Here is a 25,352-nt window from a genome sequence, read left to right as displayed (position 1 = left end):
TGATGGAGGGATTCCTCATGTAGAAATTGCTGGCCTCTGGGAAGGCCTCGAGACTAAGATTTCAATACTGTCAGTTTAAAGCTTGCAAGAGGAAAGAAACAATCAGTGCTTTAATCCTCCCTTTGCTCCGTGAAAAGCTTCTCAGTCCTTGAAGGTCAGTCCAAAGGAAAGCTCTTCAGTGGCCATCTCTTGACCTCTTATTCTGGGTAGAACGTAGAATTCCTTTCCTTTGTTTTGTTCTCCCTACCTCTGCAGTATTCCCCCACCAGCATCCTCCAAACCACATTGTTCTCTGCTGGCTGACACCTCCACCCCCTCCATCAAGCTGTGAGTGCCTCCCCCATGAGACTGAGGTCAACTACTGGGACTCTCTAGGGGTTGACACAAAGCTGGGTTTCCAATATCAAATGGTTTCCAACATCCGATATGCCTTGTGTTTAACTTTAGCCAAGGATGGAAGGCAGGAACGGGGGCGGGAAAGGGAGGGCCTGGCCAGATTGGGAAGGAATAGGGTGGCGGAGCAGGGACACGGGGTGGGATGTGACCCGACTGAGTGCCGGGTTGTAAGGAACAACCTCACAACTTTGAAACAACCTTGACGGATACATCTGGTTCTCTCATTTGCACGGGCTTGCAAAGTTAGCTGAGTCAACGTCCTATTCAGTTTCTCTGATCCAGCAAATCTAGGGCTCTCTTAGCACGATTCCAAGACATTTGCAGCTGGTGCTCCAAGGACACACAGACACACACTGATGTGAAAAGTGAGGAGCACTCATTTTTTTCTCCATTCATTTCCTAAATGATAATACTCGTGTATGGATAATACGCTGGAGAACCAGTTAACTCATGTATTTTGTTACTCGTGTATGGATAATACGTGCATGGATAATACGCTGATTGATCGGCACTAATTCCTAGTGAGTATGTGACGGACTTGACCAGAGTTATCATACCAAGCAGCCCACAAGACAGATACTCTTACCATCCCCACATCTCAGATAAGAATATGCACAGAGAGGGTGCGTGAGTTGCCCAAGATCACACAGTGATTATGTAAGGCAGCCAGGCTTCGCTGTCTGACACTTTTAACTCTGGAGTTTGAGGTAAGCCCCTATTGCACTGATGACCTCTTAATGCCACTACCTGGTTATTTTTTGCCCCTGGTTAAAGACTTGAGAAGACCACAGATCTGGAAGGAGTCCGGAAAACACAGGTTCAAATCCCTTTGCTAAGTGCTTCACCTTGCCAAGCCCAGTGTCCTCATCAGTGTCGGGGAGTAAAGGAATTGAATTCTCAGAAAGGCCTTTCTCAAAATCACACATCCTGGATCTTCTCAGACAGTTCCCACTGCATACAAACCTATATCATACTCATCTTCGTCAAATGTGAGGATTCACTATGTCCCCCAAGGAGATATATCCAACCCTAACTTGATGCCAGAGAATGTGACCTTATTTGAGTTTTTGTACATTCATGGAGTTAAGATGGGCTCCTGGAGTCAGATGGCCCCTTCATCTGATGATGAGCGATGTTAGCAAAGAGCAGGAGATTTGGAGACACAGACACAGACGCGCCGAGGAAGAGGCTGCAGGACAATGGAGGCAGAGACAGAGTGATGGCTGCACCAGCCCGCGGAGTGTCCAGGGTCCCACCACAGAGCCAGGAAGAGGCAGGGGAGGAGCCAAGGAAGGATCCTCCCCAGAGGCTTACAAGAGGGACGGCCTTGGTGACACCTGCGGGTGGACACCTGTGTCCAGGAGCACGGAACACCGTGTGTGGTCCTGCCTTGCCCTGTGTGTGGTCACCTGCACTTTGGCTCTAGGATGCCCCCACAGCAGTGAGGGTTGCGTGGGTGCAGCATGTATTTTCAGATGATGGAAGCCTCCTAGATTGGACACACTCCTGTGTGCCGAGGAATGATGCACTGACAAGTAGAGGAGGCTTCACAAAGGGTGGAGAGACTCTTCCTTTCTCCTATTTTTGCCATAAAAATGGGATGTCCACATTCTTAGAAGAACTGAGGAGAACTTCTAGGCCTCTCTGGGCCTCCCCATCAGAGGGGTCCTCTGTTGGGTCAGAGTCAGTACCGACAGCCGGTGGGCCCTGCTCTTGATTGGGTGGGCTCCATCCTCAAGGTCAGTTCCGTATTGAAGGTCACATATAGTGTCCCTCTCTGGCTCCCATTCCCCTTGGGGTGAGACAAGACATGGCCCTACGTGGCCAGCCCGTGCTGTCCACGTGCAGAAAGGGTCAGGGATCTCACTGCTGCCCTCGGGGCCACACCCACCTCCCCCTGCCCCCCGTCTCCTGTGTTGTTTCTCAATTGCTCTTAATTCAGAGGGGAAGGCTGCTAGACACAGGCCCTCTTCTGCATCCCAAAAAGGAAAGTGAGGCTAAGCCCTCCCGACATATTGGCGATCACGCTGGGGTTAAACGGAGTGAGTCCAGATCCCAGTGACTGCAGCCAGGGCTGCTGACACAGGGGCTGGCTGGCGGGAGGCTAATAGCCATGGTACCGTGCCCAAGGTGCTTATTTTGCTCTGGGTAACAATTTTCTCATCAGTGAAATTGGGGGACTGGATTAATTGGTCTTTAAATGCCCGCACACCTCTGAAAGCCATTGATTCTAGGACACGGAAGATTTATTTTCCTTTCATTCCCCACCACTCTGTGAGATAAATTTCACGTGGCTGATGTCACAGGAGAAGGCGAAGTGTGAATTACAGCACCTGGCCAAATGCTCCTTCCCTCCATGGAGCATCCTGGCTCCGTGCCTTCCGCTGCCTCCACCGCCTCCTCGCGTGGCAGGGATTCCAGCGAGGGAGCCAGGAAAGGGTAGAGAAAGCAAACAAGAAAAAGGACCTGCAATGGCTGATGAGGGAACTGCCCCCAGGAACTGGGAGGACAGGGCAGCGGTGGGGAGGGAGCCTGTGGAGCCAGCCCAATTGGATCCAAGTCCTGTTCTGCTACTTTCTCAGCTACGTGGCCTTGTGCACGTCACAGACCTCCTACAACCTCCATGTTCTCATCTATAAAATGAGGATTAAAAATAGCATCTACCCCATGGTGCTTCTGAGGCTACATGGGCACAGAGCTACACCTCACAAACAGGAAGCGTTCTTTACAAATTATTGTTATTGTGCCTGCATTCTGTGCCTGCATTCTTCGGTCTGCTCAATCAGACAACTTTGCAACAGGAAGGATTAATAATGAGATCAGAGATAAAGAGAAGCCTGGGACAAATTTCTTCCTTCTTCAGAGACAATACAGAAGAGAAGATTCGCAAAGGCTGCTCCCCAGATTGAATTGTTTGAAAATACAAAGCGAACAATTGGACTCAGTCAACAGTTACATGTTTTGAAGATTCAAAATATACTCATTTCTATCAAACAAACACCCCTCCTTATCAGTAGCATTGCACACCCACTGGATAGCTAGAACTGATGTTCAAAACGATGTCCCTAATGTAACATCACTCTCCTCTGGCATGGCCTATAGAGCGAGTGAGGCTGACTCTAGTTTATAGTTGATGGTCTTTAATGTGATATTATGTTTAAGAAGTTGAAAACTGATGGGTAGATTCTATGCCTGCCATTGTTGTCTGCTTTCTGTTTCACTCCCTATTCTTTGGGAAACGGAGCCTGTTCTACTGGAGAACTGATTCCCCTCACTTCAAACAAATGTTGCTAATGGGGGTTGCCAATCCCAGCACCATGAATGCATCCCTTCACCCCCCAAAGGTGGGAACAAGATCCAGAGTGTGGCCAGTAGAAGTAGCTCTTACTCTCTAGTGGGAAGTATGTGACCCAAACTGGGCCAATCCAAGAGCTTCCCCGGGATTTCTTGAATGGTTGCGTGACCCCAGAGGATATCGACCTCTCTGAGCCCCAAATGAGAGATGAGTACCCATCCTACACTGTGGCTGGGAGAGGGCACAGGTGGCTCACCTGCCTGGAGTCCTGCCCAGGGGGTCACTCAGTAAGTGGCTGCTGCCGTGTTCCCTGTGAAGGCTCCTTTGAGTAGATCCACATGAAAATGGCAGAGGAATATGGTGGGTAGCCACTAAGATGGACCCCTAAACTCCATCTCATGCCCAACATGGCAGGCAGAACTGCACCCTTGGTCCCGACCCCATGTGGGGAGGGGATTCACCACTAGACACGTACCTGGTGGCTGTTTCCAGTTGTTCTTTCCTATAAAGAGTGAAGGAGAAGAAAATAAAGCATAAGTCACATAGTGCAGTCTTCCTGCCCCCCAGATTTGCCCCAACACTTCCCTTTGACGAAGATGAAGCACTTTTAGGTGCTTTTTATGGGTTAATTTATTTAACCTTACGAGGTAGGTATCACTATCACCTCCAGGGTGTCATGTGTATCAGAAGGAATGGTTCTTGAAAACATTGTGCTAAGTAAAACAAATCATACATAAAATTCCACATATTATAAGATTTGATTTTTTATGTGAAATGTCCAGAATTGGCAGAACAGACAAGATACAGATCTTGTTGCAGAGACTGGGGTGAAGGAGGAGCCAGGAGTATTCACTAGTGGGAACAGAGGTTCTTTTGGGGGTAATAAAAATGTTCTGGATTAGATTGTGGTGATTGATGTCCAACTTTGTGTATTTACCAAAAGTCACCCAACCATGTTTTGACAAGGACACCATTGTAGTATGCGAAACACTCTTAGGGTATGGAAATCAGTTCCCCCTGGAGCAGCATGGGTTTGAACTGCTCTGATCCACTGAAGTGGGGATTTTCTTGGAGATACAAGATGTGAACTTACACTATCAGAATACATCACGGTGCTGTAAATGCATTTTCTTTTCCTTATAACTTTCCTAATTCACTTCCATTCTCTAGATGGCGTTATTGTGAGAATACAGTAATAATACATACATAAGATCTTTTAACTCACTTTATATTAAGTCAATTGCTAGTAAGGCTCCTAGAGCAGCTTTTAGGAGTCAAGTTTTGAGGAAGGCAAGTCACGGTATAGATTTCCAGCTGTGTGGGGAGGAGTCAGCACTCTAACTCCAGCACTGTTCAAGGGTCTACTGCATTTCTCCATAAAGTTGTTTTTTGTTTAAAGCATAAACAAAAGACAAAATCCCTTCAGAAGGCAGGTGATAACACAGGGGTATGATCAGCTACTTCTTTACTATTAACAGATTGGAGTAGGATGGATTCAGGGACATTCTTTTCCCAAGGGACTGTCTTGCTTCTGAATGGTTGCTAAGTGGATTCCTCTAGTGACTCCATACGTTTGTCCTTGAAAGAAATGTTCTCTCCTAGTTTAAAAGCCATTCCCATATCACAGAGCTGTATGCACAGCACAATGCACTCCTCCAAGCCTCTGACAGCCGGGACAATGCCCTATTTATAATAAATCAACCCAAAGGAATGGGCCTATTGCCAAGACCTTGGGGTTCACGACAAATGGAAGTCTTGGTTCTGCATTCAATGTGCATGCTCTGGCTTTTGAGTTTGAGGTCACTCTGTCCTCTTAGGAGGAAGCCGCCTGCCCATTCTAAGACTCACTATCCCGAAGAAGGCTGATTCTACCTGAGATGATGACAACAATAATAGAATTTTGGAATCAAAAGGAACCAGAAAAATCATCTTTGGAACAAGTAACTCTATTTACGAGTAAGAAGACCATTAGAAAACCCAAGCTATTGTTCATTTATCGAAGTCTTCTTTCTACTGATCCCCTCAACTCTTCCACAGGGCACTGCTCCTCTGAGCTCCTTTTTCTTATTCCCTTTCAGGTCCTCCCTCCACTCTGCCTTCTCACACCTCTCACCCCGCCGAGGTGAGCTGGTGACTCTGCCATCCAACCCACCTCCCAGTGTGGTGTGAGGCCCCTCATGTCAAATCTCTGGGGATGCCTGTTCTCCACACTCTTACCACTGACACAAAGGGTCACTGAAGGATAGTGCAGGACCCATCTTCATCCTCCCCACTAATCTCAACACTTGAGATTCTCTGGCTTAGTTCATAGGGTGCCATGAACACTGGGATCCCTCAACTGTACGAGACAATCAATGAGTATCAACCCCCCCCCCCCCTTTTCATAGATGTTGGCCATGGAGGGAGGATTTTATCTTTTCCTGAGAACTTTCATCTCTCCTACTGGGAAAAAAAAACACCCCATGGTCACTGGAGAACTCCTCCTGCTGCCTCTTCCATCTGCCTTTCCCCACCATCCTGTGGGTGCTGGTCATGGCCAGGAGGTGGGAGCAATGGGACTCCAGGGGTGATCTGGTATGCTGGCTCCCTACCTCCTCACATACGGCCCCTGCTCCAACACTTTTGGGATCTTTCCTCATCAGCCCTCTATAGTCCACCTGAAAACTCCTGGGAGCACCCTTGGGTCACCTAGGGAGCTTCAAAAAATGCTGACATGTGGACCCCAATTTTGGGGATCCTGTCAGGGTATTTTTTTAAAGTGAGATGGTTTTCAATCAGCCATAACCTGTGCCCACACATCTTCACCTTGAAAATGGATTCTGGTTTAATTAACCCAAGGTATGGCCTGGGCATTGGGATTTTTTTTTTAACCACTCAGATGATTGTGATGTGCAGCCCCGCCTGAGAGCCAGTGGCCTGAAGGATGTCCTCTAAGGAGCTGTGAAGGTCACAGGCACACTAGGCCTAGGGAGACGAGCCGCCATGCTCTGGGGCCACAGTTGGTTCACACTTGCCTGAAGAATGGAAAGGAGACGATTGATTCATAGAACCTCCACGTCGCCACGAGGTCCAGCCTGTTGGGGTTGGTAGCATAGTACCTCCAGGCAGCCTGGGGAGGAGGGAAGGCGGGCAGGAATGACCAGGTGGCACCCACAACATTCACCCTGACTCTTACAACATATGAACATTCATTAAGCTCCTGACTCCCTGGGGTTTAAATGAGCATGGAGGCAACATCCAGGAAGTTAAGATTCTTGGCTTTTTGCAGGACCTTTGGGAAGAAAAACTTCCATGACCCCATCTTCTCAGAGCTCTAATCAGTGTGGAGTGGAGATGTGGAGAGGTGAGGTGCAGCAGCAGAGAAAGCAGTGCTGGGTATAAAAGCCCAGAAATGAGCAGGGTTCCACAAGATGTCTCAAATAGGTAGCAAGACAAACACAGCCTTGTGTGCCACCTATGGGTGAGGCAAGACACAGCCTGAGAGATGAGGTATTGATGAGACTATACTAGGGCTTGTGAGATACTTGGGGTTGGGGGGCTAATGGGGAAGATTCCTAGAGTTTGGAGCTGGTCTAAAAACTTTAATATATAAGATAACATCATGTACCATCCTGTGTTAGACACACAGACCCACAGACACACTGGCTATAATGGGACACAAGTTCGAGAGTGGGTGGTCATGCAGGCAGTCAGTCTACGTAGCTGTAGCTGGTTCACTCCACTTTCCTATTCTTTTTTTCTCAATAGCCCAGAAAACCATGAAGCAGAAAGTCCCCTTGGAGTATAGCGGTGATGCTTCTGCTTTCCTCACCTCTCACTGCTGTCCAATCCCCAGCCCTGGGTGAGGACAGGGAGGGAGAGCCAGCAGATGTCAGCACCCACTGGTGCATGATTGTCTACTGGACAGGACAGTGGGTGAACCATTCATTGTTTTGCCCACATGGGCATCACTGCCTCTCCTGGTTTATGGTTCTCTCGCTGTGGCATCTGTGAGGGGGACACACCTCTTTGCAGCTGATTGGCTAAACCTCTGGACTTTAGGCTGACTCTCCCTGTGGTTCCCAGGCCAACTCTGGAGTGGGAAGTAGAAGAACCCTGGTATGGACTCAGGTCCAAGCCAAATACTCCAGTGCAACATTATTAGCATAGGGTTGGGCTGATGCCCATCTGTTTCTCTTTCTTGCTTGCCTCAGAACCTGGTTGGGAGAGGGATAGGGTTGCCAGTCTCAGCAGACACAGAGAGAGGTACATGATAACCAAAGAGACACAGAGCTATCACAGATATGCTGGCCCTGGATCCCACCTCAGTTCCAGGGAATGGCTCTCCCATGCAAGCAGACAGGTACACGTGTGCACACACATGCTCACAGGACCTTAGCCCCCTTCTACCTCATCTCTGGACACCTCACCTGAATAAGCTCAGCAGCTGGCTTTCTCCTTTTCTCAAAGTGCTTCTGACGGTGCTGCTCCTGCACCTTGAGTGCCAGCCCGGACCCCAGGATGCCCTGCAGGTAGAAAGTGGTAGAAGTCAGCCCACCCTGACTCCCCCAGCACCCCAACCCCTCTCCAGGGGCCCACAGGAGTGGGAAGTAGAAGCCCGGTATGGACCTGGATTTATACCAGATTCTCCACTGAGCTAGGAGAGAAGGGAGAGACGCCCCCTTTGCTCCCAGGAAGCAGGGTTAAGTGGAGCCTTGAAGCCAGAAAGGCTGCCTCTGTCCCTTTTCTGCGGTCAGAGCCCGGGAGGGCCTCTTATCTGTGCTGCAGCTTCTCCCACCAGGAAGTGGGGTAACAGCACCACCTCACATGGTGTTGAGTAAAATAATGTATAGGAAGTGCCTAATAAGGGATGTGACAGTAAATGTTAATGGAATTTTTAAAATATAGTAGCTGCCTGAAATGTCATTTGAGACTTTTATTACGGCTAGAACTTCCCAGAATTGTGATCTGTCTTATTCCAGGTCAGAGGTCCCAGGGTGGATACTTTAAGGGGCAGCCCAAACACAGAGGCTCAGAAAGGCCTTTAAGGCCTGAGGAGGGTGTGACTAACTCAGCCAAAGAAGGCCGCGTTGGAACCACACCCAGGAGGAGCAGACACTGGAGGGAAGGCCGCTGACGAAAGGCGCCGCACAGCAAACGGGAGAGGAGCAGGAATCCCTGCAGGACGGGATGGCTGTGGAGCTGACAGGGCTGGAATGCAGGCAGCGAGGGTCCTGCACGTCACACGAGGGAGAAGGTGGACGGTACTCACCGCTGGGAGGGCGAAAAAGGAGACGCCGATTAAGGAAAAGGTGGCTGCGATCAGACGGCCTTCCCAGGTCTTGGGCGTCTTGTCGCCGTAGCCAATGGTGGCCAGCGTGATCTAGGGGAGAAGGGCACAGGCATGGGCTCCCCGGGGAGAGGGACGTCGGGGCGCGGCCGCTGAGCTCCACCTGTATTGGCACTGCCCCTGGGTGCTGCTCCCATTTAGAACAGACTCCTATGGGAGAAAAGGTACCAGGGGCCTCACGCGGGAGCCTGAGAGCACGCCTGCGTCTGAGTTAAGGATTCCCTACCTGTCGTCAGTCAGCCAACAAATGATTGGATCATTGAAACACGTGTATGTGCGTACACGCTCGTGTGTATTTGCGTGTGTGATTTCCGATGGTAACACGTTTCTGAATGTATGTGGCTTGTGAGCGGATTTCCGTGTGTCCATGCACATGCATGCACGCCGGTGCTCTGCTGTGTGTTCTGTAGCCTGCTCTGCGTGTGTCTGCACGGGTAGGTTAGCAGTTACATGTACACGTGGATGCAGAAGGCAGATGTCAGAGCTGTCGAGTGTGGTCTCACTGACCAAATCCCAGGTCTACCACTGACTGACTCAGAGACCTTCCTTGAATTAGTTATTAAACCTTTTCAAGCCTCAGTTTCCCCTCAGTTTTTAGGGAGGAGGCGATAATAGGAGTTGCTCAAGTGTGAAATGTAAATGGAAAGGGCTTAGAGCAATGTTCTAGAGCAAAGGAGCCTTCAGTAAATGCTAGCTCAGCGCCAGCTGTCCCTGTGGGGACAAGGCTTTGCATCTCTAGGGGTGTCTGCAGGTCTGTGTGCACACACGTCCCTGTCACTGCATCTGTCTGCACAAGTACGACTTGGCTGACAGCAGCCTACAATTACTGAGGTAAGGCCTCTGAGTGACCATGGGACCTGACTGCCCTGTGTCTTGACTTCCTAGAAAGAAGTCTAGAAATCCTGTTCCAAGGGCACACCCTGCAGGGGTGGGGTGTCCCAGGGGCAGATATGGAGGAGACCAGGCTCTCACCTGTGGCTGCAGAATGCAGCAGGCCGATGCCATGTCCTCCACACCCCTGTGTCTCTAACATGCGACTCTCCTGGGGTGGCCTTCACAGGGCAGAACTCACCAGGCCCCACCAAAGGGCGTCTGCATAGGTCTCAAACTCCTCCTTCATCTCCTCTCCCTGTGCGTCCACCTCTGGCACATCTTTCTCCACCAGGTAGACAAGAAACGAAGAAAGGATGAGCGTCAGGAACCCGATGTACCAGGCAGTGATCAGCTCCTGGGGGAGGAAGCAGAGGACGGGGAAGTGGTCACTGGGCGGGGGAGCTGGAGTTCAGGTTCACCAGCTCTGAGACTGCAGGCAAGTCACCGGCTTTGTCTTAGCCTCCCCCTTGTCACTGCGACAGGGCGCCGGCAGGACAGCCACGCTGCCTGCATTAACAGACCGAGTGTACGGCTCTAGGAAGACAGGCTGATTTCCACCTTAGGGTGATCTCGGTATCACAGTTCACGGGGCCCTCAGGCGAGTGGGCAGGAGCAACTGGGAACTGGCCACTGCCTCTGAGACAAGAGTTCCGGACAAAGGCGAGGCCCATGTCAGCTGCCAGGAATGTGGCGGGGGGAGTTTTCAGGGCACAGCAGACAGGGCTGTGATAGGGCCCCAGTCCTGCCACTAACTCACTGTGTGACCTGCGCAAATGACCCCTCCTTCCAACCTCAGTTTCCCATTTTTCAATGAGAAGACTAGACCATGGAGTTCCAGAAAGTGCCATGGGCATCACCCGTGGAATGCAGACAAATTTTATGTTAAATAGTCACATATTGATTTCAATCATATTTAAATGAGCATAAATAACACCTAAAATCTATTATTTCCTGGCCATTATCATTTGAGAGAGTAGGATGTACAAATAAGTAAACAAGAGGAAGTTGATTTAAAGAAACAAGTCAAGGATGGGGCGAACCGGGCAAAGACCCTCAAGTCCCTGAAGTGTCAGCCTGCAGGTGCTTCCTACTCTCCCGTCCTACCAGGGAAACCTTCCAAAGTTTAGCACAGTTGGCTGGGATGAGAGTCAGGGTTAGCGGCTCGATCAGAGACCAGCTCCGTCCTTCCTGCTATGTCGTCCCAGAGGAAAAAGCTGTTCCTCTCCCTGGACTTCAGTTCTGGACTCTTCAGCCAGTCGCTGCCCTTCTGCATCCACAGAGGCGCCCTGGCAGGGTGGCCTCTGCCTCCTTCTGCCCGGCCTGTACCGGCCTCGCGGTCTGCGCTGCCCGGCCCGAGCATCGAGCCCTGTGCTCATCCCATGACGGCTCTTCCCTGGATGTCCACTCCTCCGGCCAAAGCCAGGCTCCTCTCCTGCTCCTTCACGCTCCCGCTGCTTCCCCGACAGATGCTCGAATCACGCTTGTGCGCTCACAGCTCTGGCTCCGCTGGGGCATCACGAACCCTGCGCTGCGTGAGTCCACACACAGCAGAGAGGCTGGGCCGGAGGTCGCGGGGACTACCAGCAACCCCGGGCGAGGGCGAGGGTCTACAGGGCTGGAGAGGGCCCGGCACACCGGACAGCTCTTCCCCGTGTGGGCCGGAGCCTCTCGCCTGGCGGAGGGCATCTCAGTGTCCCCAGTGTCCTCACATGTAGTTCCCCCACATGCAAGTCAGAAGTTTCGCCTGGTGCTTACCCAGAGAAACAGCTGCCTGTTGGCGTGTGCACGGGAAACTGGCTGCACGGGGTTACTAAGAGGCGGTCAGTGGCGCTGATGAGTGAAAATGCGTCCCAATCCCATGCTTTGCAGTTATTAAAAAGGTTACGCCAGGAAATACTGACTCTGCACAATCTCCACCAGAAGCTCTGGCTATTCTGAAATCCAGGACCTGCCCACGCCCAGGCGGAGAAGAGCGGCTGAGGTCCAGCCTGTCTGTCCCTCAAGTCCACTCTCAGGAAGCTCCGGGCCCTTCTCTTCCTCGGTATCTCAGGGCCCCTTTTCAAGACAGAGGGCCCAGCCCACATCGCCATCAGTAAGAAGACAGAGCGCTGTGTGCTGCCCACGTAGACCCCAGGGCCTATTCGCATAGGAGCAACAGCGCAGGGCTAAGAGCAGGCCTCATGGGGGCGGTCGTGGAGGGAGGAAGAGACAGACGGCTTGAGCAGCAGGCTCCGCTTGCAGCTTCAGGCTCCTACCACTGACAGGGACTGTCTTCCCAGCAATGCCATCACAAACACCCGACTGTCACCTATTCCAACTGGATGGGACACAGACAAAAACCTAAAGCAGGCCCTTTTAGCCCTGAAGTCCTCCTGGGTGGACAGTCAGCTTAGCGGCATGGAACAGGGTTCAGTGTGGGAATCATGCCCTCAGATGAAAGATAAAATTGGAGGTCAGGTGTAGGAAACAACTCAAGAGAGCAAGCTTGACCTTCCCGTGACTGTGGCAGAGGTGATACAGGCAGGGAACAAAATGTATAGGACAAAAAAGCGCAGCCTGAGGTGAAAGACTCCCAGCTGTTTAAGACGGATATTGCTATTGACACAGACATTTATTAGTATTCCTCGTGAAGAGGGCTATTTGGAAGAGTAAACACTGCCATGAATCAGCACCTACCGCTCAACAGGCACTCGATTGTACCTTTTCTCATGACCTTGTCATGTCTTGACCTCTGAGGAAGCTCATAAAAACAGAGCCATGCTCTTGAAGACTTGGAGCTGGAAGTGCAGAGCGGGATGGTGGACAGAGCTCTGTGGATGTGGGGGCTCCTATCCACTCCACTCCCAGTTAGCATCTCAGAGGAACCGTGGAGGCCCTCAATGTATCTGGGTGTGTCCTTGGGCTGGAAGAACCCAGGAGCTGTGTGGGTGTGCTCTGGGTTGTCCTTTTAGGGGTGGCATGGTGATGTTAACACTTCTAGGGGACATTCTGAGTCTCCCCATGTCAACCTGCCTTGAGGCTCAGGTCAGTCACCAGCAGCAGAGCCTGGGAAGCAGAGATTTGGGTGCAGGGGATTATCAAGGTGTGTGGGGGGACATGGTAGTGTCGTATCTCAGGAGAGAGGGAGTGAGGGAGTGCAACAAGGATGTGGGCTGGCGCCTCCTTCTGCCCAACCCCATGGAGAGCAGTACAGAGCTCCCCAATATGAAGAAAGGTGTCTTTTGTCAGTTAGTCACTGACTGTGGGCTTCCCTGATGTGACCCCAAAGCAAGGCAACTGTCCTTTAATTGTTCAAATGTGGGGAGCACTAGTGGACCCCTCAGAGCAGCTGAGGGATGGGCACATCCTTCAGGAAAGACAGTCTGGGCAGGGCACCAGCAGTAGCCACTGTGCCCCCACCCAGGTTGGTGTAAGAAGATGCCCTCACATGAAGGAGGCAGCCTTGACTGTGCCTCCTGATGGCCCCCGCCCCAGAGTCCTCTGTTCTGATTTCCCCTGATGGGCTTCGGAGGGGGTTTCCCTGATGAGCTGAGCCACAGAGATTCTCCTGCATTTCTTCGGGGTCCAGCTAAAGCAGGGGTGTCAAAACAAAGTGGTGCCAATGTTCTAATGCTAGGACAGAAACGGCAGCACCCTGGATCCTCAGACACAGGATTTGGCTTGCCTGGGTGTCCATACCTGCTCAACCACAAGGACTCATTCCAGCTCTGATCCCCCCAAGAGAGGCAGGCTCCACCTCCATGCCCCCCCGCCTCAAGCCACTGACATGGGTATGTCCTACAGCATGACCTTGGGAAGGTTGCTCTCCCTTTCTGGAATTGCTCCAGATGGGGTAACGAGAGTGCCCAGCGCTTGGGGTGAGCTAGTGCAGCTCAGACTCTACATTCTAGACACCATGCTACTGGCTACATAATGTCAATAGCAACTGAACAATTTCCATGAGCTGGTGAGTTCTAGGCCTCCTTCCCCAGTGAGGTGAGTGAGTTGTCATTCCCAGTTTACAAATGCAGAAACTAAGACCTAGAGAGGTCACAGAAAATATCCAAAGTCACACAAGTGGAGCTTAGATTCAAACTCGGACTGGTGACCCCCGTATTTTCCTCCCATCCCATGCAAGCTCATGTCATCCTGAACATTCTGGAAGCAGGGGCATCATTCTCCTCATTCTAGAAACGAGGAAACTGAAAGGTGATTTGTCCAATGTGGTTTGCATGTGGTGGTGTGGAGCCAAGTCCACTTGATTTGCTCATTGCAACATGCTGTTATTCCCCTCATCCTCCTTGCCCTCCTGACCCTCGTCACCATCACTGTCAGTGGTGGCAGAAGCACCTCTCCCTGGCACTTACTTTGCTGTGGGCACAGATGGCTGAGCCCAGGAGCTTCCAGGTGCCGCCCCTCCGGTCCATCCGCAGCATGCGCAGGATCTGCAGAAAGCGCAGGCTCCGCAGGGAGGTGGCCAAGACATTGCCCTGGTTTCCCACGGCAACCACGGGCACCGAGGCAATCAGCACGAAGATGTCTGGGAAAGAGGACAGAGAGGTGGCAGGGACAGGGGAGAGGTCCGGCATCAGGGCCATCTCTGGCACTGCCTGCCAGCCGTCTACACATTGTGGTGTCAATGCGTGACATCAACCACGCGTGGTATGTAGGACTGGTCTCCTGAGAACTGGAGACAGACGCTCTTCCCAAGATCACACGGCCAGAAGAAGTGGGACTGGATCTGGATGTGGGCTTTTCTTTTGCTAATGCTAGCTCTATTCTCCCAGAGAAATGCTCCCCAAAGCCCTCGCGGGCAGTGCTTGAGAGTCACTCAGGTCACAAGGGATCCGGTAGCCTGGTAGTGGAGGAGGAGCCTGCAGCTTCACTGTTTTCATGTGCATTTGCCCCAACAGTAGAACCAGAGAAAGGAAGTTGGTTGTGGGAAAGTACTGGGAGATGGCCCCAGGAAGCAGAAGCCAGTGGGGAGAGAGATGAGGAGAAAAGGGGGTGTGTGTGATCAAGCCTGCTTGCTGCTAGAGCCTCCTGCCCCCTGCTGGTTGAGGGTTGTCAGTGCCCCCACGCCTCCGAGCTGCACTGCCTGGCGATCAGTCCTAGCGTCCGAGAAGGCCCGGGGTAGAGAGTGGAGAAGCATGAGGCCCACCCATGAAAGCGGGACCCTGGTATCTGGAGGTGACATGGAATATCCGCCACTGAAGCAGAGCGAGCCCTGGGACAAGGCACGTCGGAAAGGACCAGTGGGGTCCAGGAGTCAGCCTGGCATGGACAGCAGTGGGCTGGCCTCCTCCCTATCCCCTGCAGGGGCACCCCCATCACCCACGCCCCCTTCCATGGTCTCTCCACACTACTCCAGAGGGTGGGCAAGGAAAAAGGACCCCATGGCCAAACAAATTTGGGAAAAATTTGATGAAAATGGTGTTGCTACTGTAGCCCCTGACATGCAGGCGCTTCCTGATACACCAGCTGGGTCTTTCCTAAACAATATTGATCGTGGAGACATGTTTTGCAAGAGCTTCAGGGCCCCAAGGAATATACCTGAAGAACGATTCATCCCCTGAGGAAAGTCCAAGCTCTGAAAACCCCTGGCCCTGGCCCAGGGGGCCTTCCTGCAGCGTGCGTGTTTGCTGAGCGCACGTGCTCATGCCGCACAGGGGTGTACGTGCCGGCCTCTCAGCCCGGAACAGGTACCTCAATTCACACCTCGGCACTTTGCCAAACAGCTGGTACCCTCTCCTCCATGTCAGAGTGCCCCAGACACGCCTAGCTGGGGAAGACGGGGCTCAGACATCCATGGGTACCCATGACCAGGCTTTCCAGGTCTCCACAAAGCTACCCACGTGTCGTGTTTGAGGAAACCAAAGTGACTCGGGTGTTTGATGCTGGGGAGGATTGTGCTTCAGACCCAGAGGACCCACCCAGGCCCAAGAAGGAAGCAAAAACCTTGAAAAACATAGAATGACGAAGGAGAAGAAAGTTGGGGGTCACCATGGTCTGAAGGTTTGTGCCCCCCAAATTTCCTATGTTCAGATTCTCACCCTCAAGGTGGCGGTATTGGGGGGTGTTCTGTGGAAAGTGACTAGGCCCTGAGGGGGACATGAAGGGGACCAGTACCCTTATAAAGGACACCCCGAGAGCTCCCGGCCCTTCCACCCTGTGAGGACACAGCCAGCACCCCAGGAGTGGCTCTCTCCAGGGCCCACCGTGCTTACACCCTGACCTGGGACTTCTGTCCTCCAGAACATTGAGAAGTCAATTTCTGTTGTGTTTGGGGGGGTTTGGTTAGAGCAGCTGGGACAGGCTAATACCAGGTAAACAGAGAGAGGGGGCTGGCAAAGGAAGGGGGGGATTTGAAAAACAAAATGTAACTAAGGAGTCCCCCAAAACTGCACACACGCATTAGTGCACACACACCCTACTTGCATTCAAAATTCTGAGCAAAAACTAGCTACTTCAGCTGCCCAACCTCACAGCAGGTGGGAAGAAGGAAGAGGGTTTGGGTAGGAAGCAAGGGGGTACAGGTGAAGGAAACTGCAAACAAGGCAGGCCCCCCCCCCGGCCACATGGAGAAGACTGCACAGGGTGGAGGGGGGTCCAGTCCTTCATACCAAAGGGCTGTATTCCAGTCTGGGGGTCACTTTTCAAAAGGGAAGTGATGAGTGAGGAGGCTGGGAGGAGAGGGGCTGGGGACTGGGCCCTGTGAAGCTACCACGTGCACCTCTCCTGGTGAAAGGGAACTGGTGGACAGAAGAGGAGGAACCTGCTGGCCAAGCCCAAATACTGGAAGTGCGTCAGAGGCATTCAGGTGGATGAACACGGTGGCAGGTGATGAGTGTGCCGTGACGAGAGGCATGTAAGTATCCGGCCACCCCTGAGAGGCAGCACAGGCTGCAGCATCAGATGGCGGCGGCTTGAGGACCGGATGCCCCAGCCCTGACAGCATGTGTCGCTGTCCTGTGACCATCCCTGGAGATCGGCTGCTCCCGGTCTTCTAAGCATCCCGGCAAGTGGACATTTCCGTCACTATGTGGTTTCAGAGCCTCGTCACACGGGGACACGGGGCCTTGCTGCAGCCATGGGGGAGGCAAGAGCTCCCACCTGCTCTGCTGTCAGCCTGTCTGTGCCCGGTGGGGGTCTCAGCAACACCTCCCCAAAGCATCTTGGGGTTGGGACCTGGTCAGGTGGAGGAGGGCACAGTTGCCACGTGTTGGAGGGACTGCAGCTTGGGTGTGTGACTGGGGAATGACTCAGCTCTGTCAGCCTCAGTTTCCACCTCAGTGGAACGGGCACAGCGTGGTCCTATAGACGTGAGTCTCAGCCGGCAAGGAGGTCTGCCCCCCAGTCCACTGCAGCGGGTCTGGAGGTGCACGGGCAGCGGTGGTTGGCACGTGACTGCGGTGCGACTGGCCTAGGGGTGCGGATACGCAACATCCAGCAGGGGCTGGCCCCCGTCACAGCCCAGGTGCTACACGAGCCCCCCCAGCCCCCTGCCCTGTGGGGCTCTGCTAGGATGAGCTCCGAAAAGGAATTCGGCCCCCAGAGGACGGGAGCCGCTCGCTCTTGCTCACAGCGATCGGGTAGGGCTGGGCTGACCCCCCGGGGCCGCCTGATCCCGCAACAGTGTCTGCTCCAACCGTCCTCACTGGTCACCCAACAAGGGGGTCCAGGGAGCCCCCTCAGCCGGCACTTACCCAGCATGCACAGGGGCTTCCTGGCAAATTTCAGCCTTCCTCGCCAGCCTTTGTATCGGCAGCAACACCCGGCGGCCCAGATTCTCAGAGCAAACTCGGCTCCAAAGATGAAAATAGCGAATGTCTCCTGCATGGAAGAGCACACGGAAAGTCCCCGCTGAACCACGACCCAGTGCCTGCCACTAGCAGCTCCTGCTCGGGAGCACCCGTGCAGGGGATTCCTGCCACTGCCGCTACTGGTTAGATGGGGAGTGGTAGCGGCAGGCGCCAGCTCTGGAGGGCCCAGTCCTCATGCTGATGTGGCCTGTTTTTGTTCTAATGGATCACTTAAAAAAAATCCCTTTCATACACTAAAAGCTCCTCAGAAGTGCACTTAGGTTCAAAGAGGTATCCACGAAACCATCTACAAACCCCAGCCCGGCCCGGGCCCTGGAGCCCTGACTGCGCACAGGGTCCTGGGCCAGCACCCCCTCAAGTGCTTTATCACGTATCCCTCAAGGCTGTTTTGAGAAACGAAAGCCAGGAGGCAATAACGGAGCCTGTCCAGGCGTGAAGTGACAGGGAAGGAAAAGCCAGCTGTGCTGGCACCCGGCCCCAGGTGAAACCTTGCTGCTCCTCTGCAATCCCCAACCCCCTGGACAGGGCGGCTTCCCAGGATCCGGGTCTGAGCCCTGGTGAGGCGGCTGGCCGACCCCTAAGCCAGCCAGGGTGGGGGCCTTAAAGGTCCGGGAACCCAACAGGGAGTCCTGCAGGAGCACCGGCCCTGCCGGGGAGCGGCCACGGGGCCAGGCGCTGAGCTGCACCTGGCTCATCCACCTTTGCTCCTCCCCTCACCTTGTTATATATAGTCATGGGGGGATAGGAGGAAACTGAGAGATGGGCATGAGGTAATTGGCCCCAAACAGGCCCCCAAATGCCACCCCCTCCCCCTCACTCTCGCTACCCTCACACCACTGGCTGGAGAACTGATAGTGAACGGCACCCTGGGAGAAGGACTTGCAGTTTAAATGTAGAAATGGGGTGTTGTGCTGGGCCCAGGCCAAGTGTGAGATCCTCGGGGATCTGAGGGCCGGGGGGGGGGGGCAGAGTTTAGAGTGGACGGCCCGTCTGGGCTCGCTGTGCTCACTCGCAGTGGTTCAGGCGACGGTGCGTGTAAGTCACGATGTGAACCGGTTGTGCCCTGACCGTGTGCACGCCCCTTTCTAATCTGGAGCAACTTGTTCTTCCCAGGAATGCCCTTCCCCACCCTGCAGGCCTCACCAATGGATCCAGGCCTTGCTTTTCTTGTGTCTGGACCTGGGCGGGACTCCACGAGGGGCCAGCCAGAGGCGGCTCCCTTAGAAGGGCATCGAGGGGGGCCGCGGTCTCACCAGTAACAGAAGCCAGTCTCCCGAAACGGTCTCGTACTCCTTGAACGTGGTCAGGACAGCCAGGATCAAGCATCCCAGGACAATGAGGAACCTGGAGAGAAAGGAAGAGGAGGCTCAGGGAGCATCCAGGCCTAGTGTGCCTGGGTCTGGATGGAAAGGTGTCAACTCAGACAAGGCTACAAGTGCCACGGGCCACTGGCATGTGCTTTCCAAGTTATCCCGCACAACCTCGCGACCACCAGCTGGGGATCACTATTCCAGGGAAAGAAAACAGCTGAGAGGTGTTAAGCCACATGCAGACTTTCACTCTCCCAGCTAGATGGATTTGAAGTAGATCATCTAGCTGCAACCCGTGGGGACTGCAGACACCCCCAAAACCGAAAGTTGCCACTAGCTTTGGTCCATCAACAGGAATGTGAGTGAGAGAGTAACATGTCCTTCACACACATGACCATGACTTTCACATATAGGAAAATGTTCTCAGTGTCAAGAAAACATGAATTTATTCCACAGTGAGATAAATTCAGCCAAGACCTCTGTCGCTGTGTTCTGCAGGTGCGATCACATGGCACCCTCAAAGATTTCTATTCCGTGCTGATTATAATCCATTATTATTTTGTAATCATTTATGTGAATTGTATAGCAAATAAAAATACTATCTTAAAACTTGATGCTAGAATTCTCCTTAGGGCAGGAACTGCCTTTCTCTGTTAAAATAACTTACTGAGGGCCTCCCTGGTGGTGTAAGGGGTTAAGACACAACCTATGAAGCTGTCCAGAGCCACTGCAGGACGAGTTCTATCCCTGGCCAGGGAGATACCCACATGGTGCAACAGACCTCTCCTGTCTCACCCACTGCTCCCCACAGCGGTGTATTTCGGTAGATCTGCCTGTTCTATTCTGGTGACACTCTGTGTCTGGTGAAGCCTCACCCCCCCCAAACCTCTGGCCTGTACCCCAGTTCTTATATGCATAAATAAATAAATCTTAAAAAAATAAAATAAAATAACTTAAACTGAGCCAGTTAAGGTGAAGCTTCAGATCTAAAGGAACGAGACTGCTCATCTACTCAGCAACAAGAATCAACAGAGATTGGAGATGAGGGTTGGCCCTGAGAGCCAGGAAAGACTAAGGAGGAAAGCTATGGCCTAGCCACTCGTTGAAGGACTTTCAAGAACAAAATTGCATCAAATTTCATGTTTGTGGTATGGCAATACAAACCATCCACCACAGCCTGGTGGACTGGCTTTGATTTCAGCTGGCATTGAACTTCCTACCGGAGGGCATGGCTTAGTGGCCCACAGCTGAACAAACTTAGTGAAAGCAAGAGGCTTTCTCCGGACCCTGAGATTCTGCCCACACTGTCCCATCCCTGGGGTAAGGGATCATACTTGTATGTCGCCATACCTACTACATATCCCTGTTGAGTGTGTATGCAGAGCTTGCGTCTATAACACTGATACACACATGCCCAGGTCTAGACCAACACCTGTTTCTATGCTATCAATATGTCATATATCCATATCCAACTCTCTCTCTCTCTCTCTCTCTCTCTCTCTCTCTCTCTCTCTCTCACACACACACACACACACACACACACGACAGCCCTCTGACAGACAGTAGTCAGGAAGATTCTCATGATGAGAGAGGATGCAGGATGAGCCAGAGACGCAAGGGTCCCCCAAGAGAGACTCTTCCTGGGGCTCTCAAAGTGGCTAGTGGCGGATGGGATGTGGAGGCTGAGCAAAGGCGCATCTGGAGGTCTCAGAGTGGATGACATGTGGACCATGTGCAGCTCACCGCTATCAGGAGCCCAGGCGGGGGCTGCAGGGCTGCCGAGAGAAGCTATGTTGTGGACCAGCGGAGTCTGAGATCCAGGTGGAAATATCCAGGAGGTGGATTGAAATTCAAGTCTCCAGCTTAGAGGAGAGGTCGTGGCTGGAAGCCCGGGTCTCTTCCAGCTGTAACAGCCGTGATTTTAGAAGCGGGAGCGGAGAGAATTTGGCCTAAGCCATCACCCAAAGGCAGCTTCAGCCCTGTTCCCGCCGCGGGGGCCTGCAGAACCAGGAGGCCGCCAGCAGGGAGCAGCAAACGCCCGGCGGAGGCCTCATTCCCGCGCCCTGGGTAGGAAGGAAAAGCACCAGCAACCTCGGGAATCTACTTTCCAGACTTGAAAATAATCATTAATTTATAGAGCTAAAAGCACGGAGGAGGCCCTCCCTCACCTGAGAGGGAAGACACTCTTTGGTCTCTTGCACAGTGCAATTCACTCTTAAACTATGACTGGGTTTCAGACAGAAAGACAGAAACACCAGTCTGGGAGGGAAGCCGGATCCGAGTTGGGGGGCCCTCGGGCCTGCTGCTGCTTCGATGCTCTCCCTCACGTGCCCGGAGCCTGCCTCTGCTCCCTCAGGCACGGCCTCCGTGTTTCCTTCACCCCCACTGGCTGGCCTTGCAAACCTGTCCCTTTTTCTCTCCTGGTCCTCTCTCTCCGCTCGCCTCTCTGCCTCCTCCTCCCTCTGCTCCTGGCCCAGCACTGCTCCCTCACCCTGGGACCCCGAGATTTGCAGCTGGAGTCCTGGGGACAGCCAGCCAAGGCTTTCTGTCTGCAGGGACCCTTTACCTGCAGGGCCCCACTGGAGGGCTTTGCAGCTGAGACCAGTCAGGGTCACGGGCAGACACGCCCTTCAGCACAGTCCCCTGCCTGCTCACACCTGGCGCTCTGCAGCTTCCATCCAGGCCAGGCAGGAGGGAGCTGACCCAGCAGCAGGTGCTCGGTAGGTGGCTGCGCTTTGTGAAGGTCCAGGACCCAGGACAAGGACCAGGACCACCCCCCTTGCCAGCCCCTCGAGACCAATCCCTGTCGGGCAGCAGCCCAGAAGGCTCAGTGCAGGGGATTTTCCCAGGCAGCTGGGGGACGTGCACAGGACCGAGCTTCTCAGCCCAGCCCAGCCTCCCTTCATCAGGACAGACCAGCCGGGCCCACTGGGGATAAGAGACGAGGCTGCGTTCCCTGGCAGACGCGTTCCCTGGCAGACGAGGAGGGTGGAGAAACTCCAGAATTTATCTCATCTTTTGTTGTATTGTTTTCTCCTAATCTCTTGAGAGCAATAGTGGAGGTGGGGCGCTAGCACCCTTACATCCGCACCCCCATTTTACAGGTGAGGAATGGAGCCTCCAGGCTCAGACGGGGTTACAGGAGGAGTGGTGAGTAGCCCTGCCAGGCCAGACCCTGGGCTGAGCGCGCTGCTGGAACGAGGGCCTGTCAGGGCAGGCTGGAGCTGGGAGGCCTGGGGCTCAGTCCACGAGGGAGTGGCCCTGTGGTGCGGGCTCCTCCACATGCCCAGGCTTAGGGAAGGAAAGCTCAGGCCCACTCCTGGGTAGTTCTGAGACGAGCCAGCAGGGACTCCTGGCTCCAGGCTCCAGGGCATCTGTATCTCTCCCAGGGCCTAGACCGGGCGGAGGCAGCCAGGACTCACTTTACAGTCCCTGTCTGTCTGCGGTAAGAGGGCTGTGTAGAAACAGTCTCCCCACCCAGGCCGGTCATTTGGAACCCTTGGACAGAGCAGGTGCTGCTGACCTCACAGCCTACCTGCCCTGGTCCTCAGTCACCACCCCTTCCAGCAGAAGACAAGCTCTCAGACAATCACCTCAGGAGCCTCCTGATCGCCACTGAAATGCCTCAGAAGTAAAGCACCCACTGTGTGCTGGGATTCCCTTATTCCCTGTATGGCAGCCCAAGGGCGTTTGGGTCATCTCTTACTGGAGTTGCTCCGCTCGCCTGGCACAGGGCTGAATGGTGTTACTCTTATTTTGCAAACCCTCCGGGGTGGATGGGTTGGGCTGCCTGAAATGCTGTGCTGAGAAGGATTCAGAATGCTGCCAGGTGAGTGTGTGTGTGTGTGTGTGTGTGTGTGTGTAAGTATTGATTAGTCATGTCTGTCACAGGTGCAGAAAAGAGCCAAAAATGTGCTGTTCCTTTGGCGCCCAGGCACAGGACATAAGTCAGAGCTAAGTCAATTTCCGATTGCTTTTGCTTCCTGCCTTGACTCATGCCAACCTCTCCCCCCAGTTCTATTAAATAGAACTTTCAAGGGACCTTAAGAAGAACTTATTATTGTTCCTTCATACAGAAAGGAAATCTGCAAACCAGAGGTCCGGAAATTTTGCTTCTAGTCACAAAATCACTCATTCCAGACCCCAGGTGAGAACTCTGGTCTCCCAGCACCAACCTGTGCTCTTGGCTGTCCTTGGCAAATTAAAAAGTAACTCTTTGTGGGACTTTTCACCATATCCTCAGACCCAGGATTTTGCCTGGGTAAATCAACTAGAAATTGGAAGAAGTCTTTCTCAGGGGTGATTTCTGCTGTCCTTCAGCGGGTTACAAACTCCCCCTCCCACTGAATTCTCTTTACCCTCACACAGCACCCCACAGCCCGTCAGGAGATTTAAACAAACCCGAGGAGTCCCGTTCCCTGGGCAGATGACCTCAACTTTTCCTCAGTCAGCATTTCCTCAACCATCCATTTCTATATAAGGCGTGTGAGGAGTCCTAGGGCTCACCAACATGAAAACAGGACAAGGAACACCTAGAAATTATTCAAAATAATTTCATGTCTTAGTACGCTCTTAAAAGTGACACAAGCAACAGCAGAAGAATGTGGACGCCAAGAAACACTCAAATCAGGATCAACCTCTCAGAGACACAGATGGGACGCCAAGTGGACCAGGTGTTTCTGTTCACGGCTGGGGGCCCAGGGCCAGTGTAGACAGAGCCTGTTATGTAACAGATGGAGCCGATAAGGAGGTAAGATGAACATCCTATGTGTTCTTATGCTACCAGAGTCCTCCTGCACCACTAGACTTCTGGAAAATCCTTCAAAAACACCCAGAGCAAATAAACAATAGTCCCTCTCAGGGTTGTTGTGAGGAGCAAGATGAGGATTATAGAACAGGTAGTGCTGTGCTCAGACCAGCAGAGGCCCCCAGGGACTAATATGACAGGAATGAGTTTAGCTCAGATGGTCAGGCCTCTGACCAATGGGACTGTGGATCATATCATCAGACCTGGGAGTCTGCAATTAGAATGTGCAAATCAGTTAGAAATTGGAAGATGTTCTAGCAAGATGATGTCTGGGTTCCATCAGTGCTGCTGTGCTGTCTGCACTGTGCAAGTCAACATCATTTGGCAATTTTTGCACCTTCTTGTCAGTGGTCTCAGATCCATCCAGCTCGCTAGACAAAAGCCATATGCACTTTGGGGGGGTGCGGTGGAATGTTGGAGGCTTCTGTCTGGGGACACGGTTATTAGCCATCTCCAGAACAAGCTGCTCCTGCCTCTGTCCTTCACTAGCACTATCATCATCCTTCACTAGCAGTATCATCATCATCACAACAACCCCATTGGCAGTGTCGCCACCATGCCCTCTCTTCCACCTGGGTTTAGTTTGACCTTTCCTGGTAAAGGCACTACTCCCCAAGCTCCGGCTGAATTAGTGAGAGAAACAGACCATCGCTGACATTTCCTGTTCTCCCCAGAAGAAGCCACATCTCTTATAGATCTTGAGATTCTGAGGTCAATGTGGACTCCTGCCCTGTCCCTGCCCGTGGTTGTCAGTCCATCATTTGCAGTGTGACCCCAAGAATCAGCACTGTCTAGGGGTTGGGGTTTCTGCAAAGACTTCTTATCAAGAAAGCATTTGTATTCCAAGACAGCAGGTGCTACAAAGAGATGTGAGGTTATACTCTCAACTTCTTCATGTAAGCATTTCCATGTTTCAAAACCAGCACCCAAAAGGAGAAGAGTAAAGTTTTTGGAGTCCAGTTGTGGCAAGCAGACTTTAAGAATGCCCCCAATTACTAGATTCTTCCACCCTGCTACTCACACCCATGATAGATTCCCTCTGCTTAAAGGTGGCTGGTGACCGATGAGTGGTTTTTAACTAACAGAATACAGAAGGTTGGGGTATCTCTTTTGTGGTGAGGTTACAACAGGCTTGCTACTAGGCTCTCTCAAGTCGCCTTGTTGGAGAGGCCCATGTGGTATGAAACTGAATGTAGCCTCTAGCCAATAGCCAGCAAGGAACCCAGACTTCAGACCAATAGCCCTCAGGAGCTGAATTCTTCCAACAACCACAGAAGGAAGCTTGGAAGAAAGAATAACCCAGGGGAAGAGGATCCTTCCCCAGTGGTGCCTTTGGATAAGACCCCATCCCAAGCAGACTCTTAGGGTAGCCTTTGCTAGAATCCCTAAGCAGGAGATCCAGGGGGCCTGTGTCTGGACTCCTGACCCAAAGAAACAGGTAACCAAGTCTGCTGTGTGAAGCTGCTGTTTCGTGGTAGTTTCTATGTAGTAATAGATACATAACACTTATGAATCAGGATCTGAATCTTTTGTTTTTAAG

General features: G+C 52.7%; 1 protein-coding gene across 1 annotated transcript in view; it reads right to left on the bottom strand.

Moving 5' to 3' along the window:
* Window positions 1-25,352, bottom strand: part of KCNQ3 (potassium voltage-gated channel subfamily Q member 3) — a gene marked incomplete at both ends in the record, with an annotated part of 209,359 nt that overhangs the window by 15,227 nt on the left and 168,780 nt on the right. Inside the window, 7 exons of the mRNA XM_084229614.1 lie at window positions 6,700-6,800; window positions 8,101-8,196; window positions 8,943-9,053; window positions 10,093-10,248; window positions 14,240-14,412; window positions 17,579-17,705; window positions 18,949-19,039. Of these exons, the coding sequence (XP_084085740.1) occupies window positions 6,700-6,800; window positions 8,101-8,196; window positions 8,943-9,053; window positions 10,093-10,248; window positions 14,240-14,412; window positions 17,579-17,705; window positions 18,949-19,039 (855 nt within the window). The remainder of the gene's footprint in view (window positions 1-6,699; window positions 6,801-8,100; window positions 8,197-8,942; window positions 9,054-10,092; window positions 10,249-14,239; window positions 14,413-17,578; window positions 17,706-18,948; window positions 19,040-25,352) is intronic.

Source organism: Talpa europaea (genome assembly GCF_964194135.1).
Source record: "Talpa europaea genome assembly, chromosome: 3".
Classification (NCBI taxonomy): domain Eukaryota; kingdom Metazoa; phylum Chordata; class Mammalia; order Eulipotyphla; family Talpidae; genus Talpa; species Talpa europaea.
Note: the sequence above shows the minus strand (reverse complement) of the source record. Positions and strands in the feature narration are given on the sequence as shown.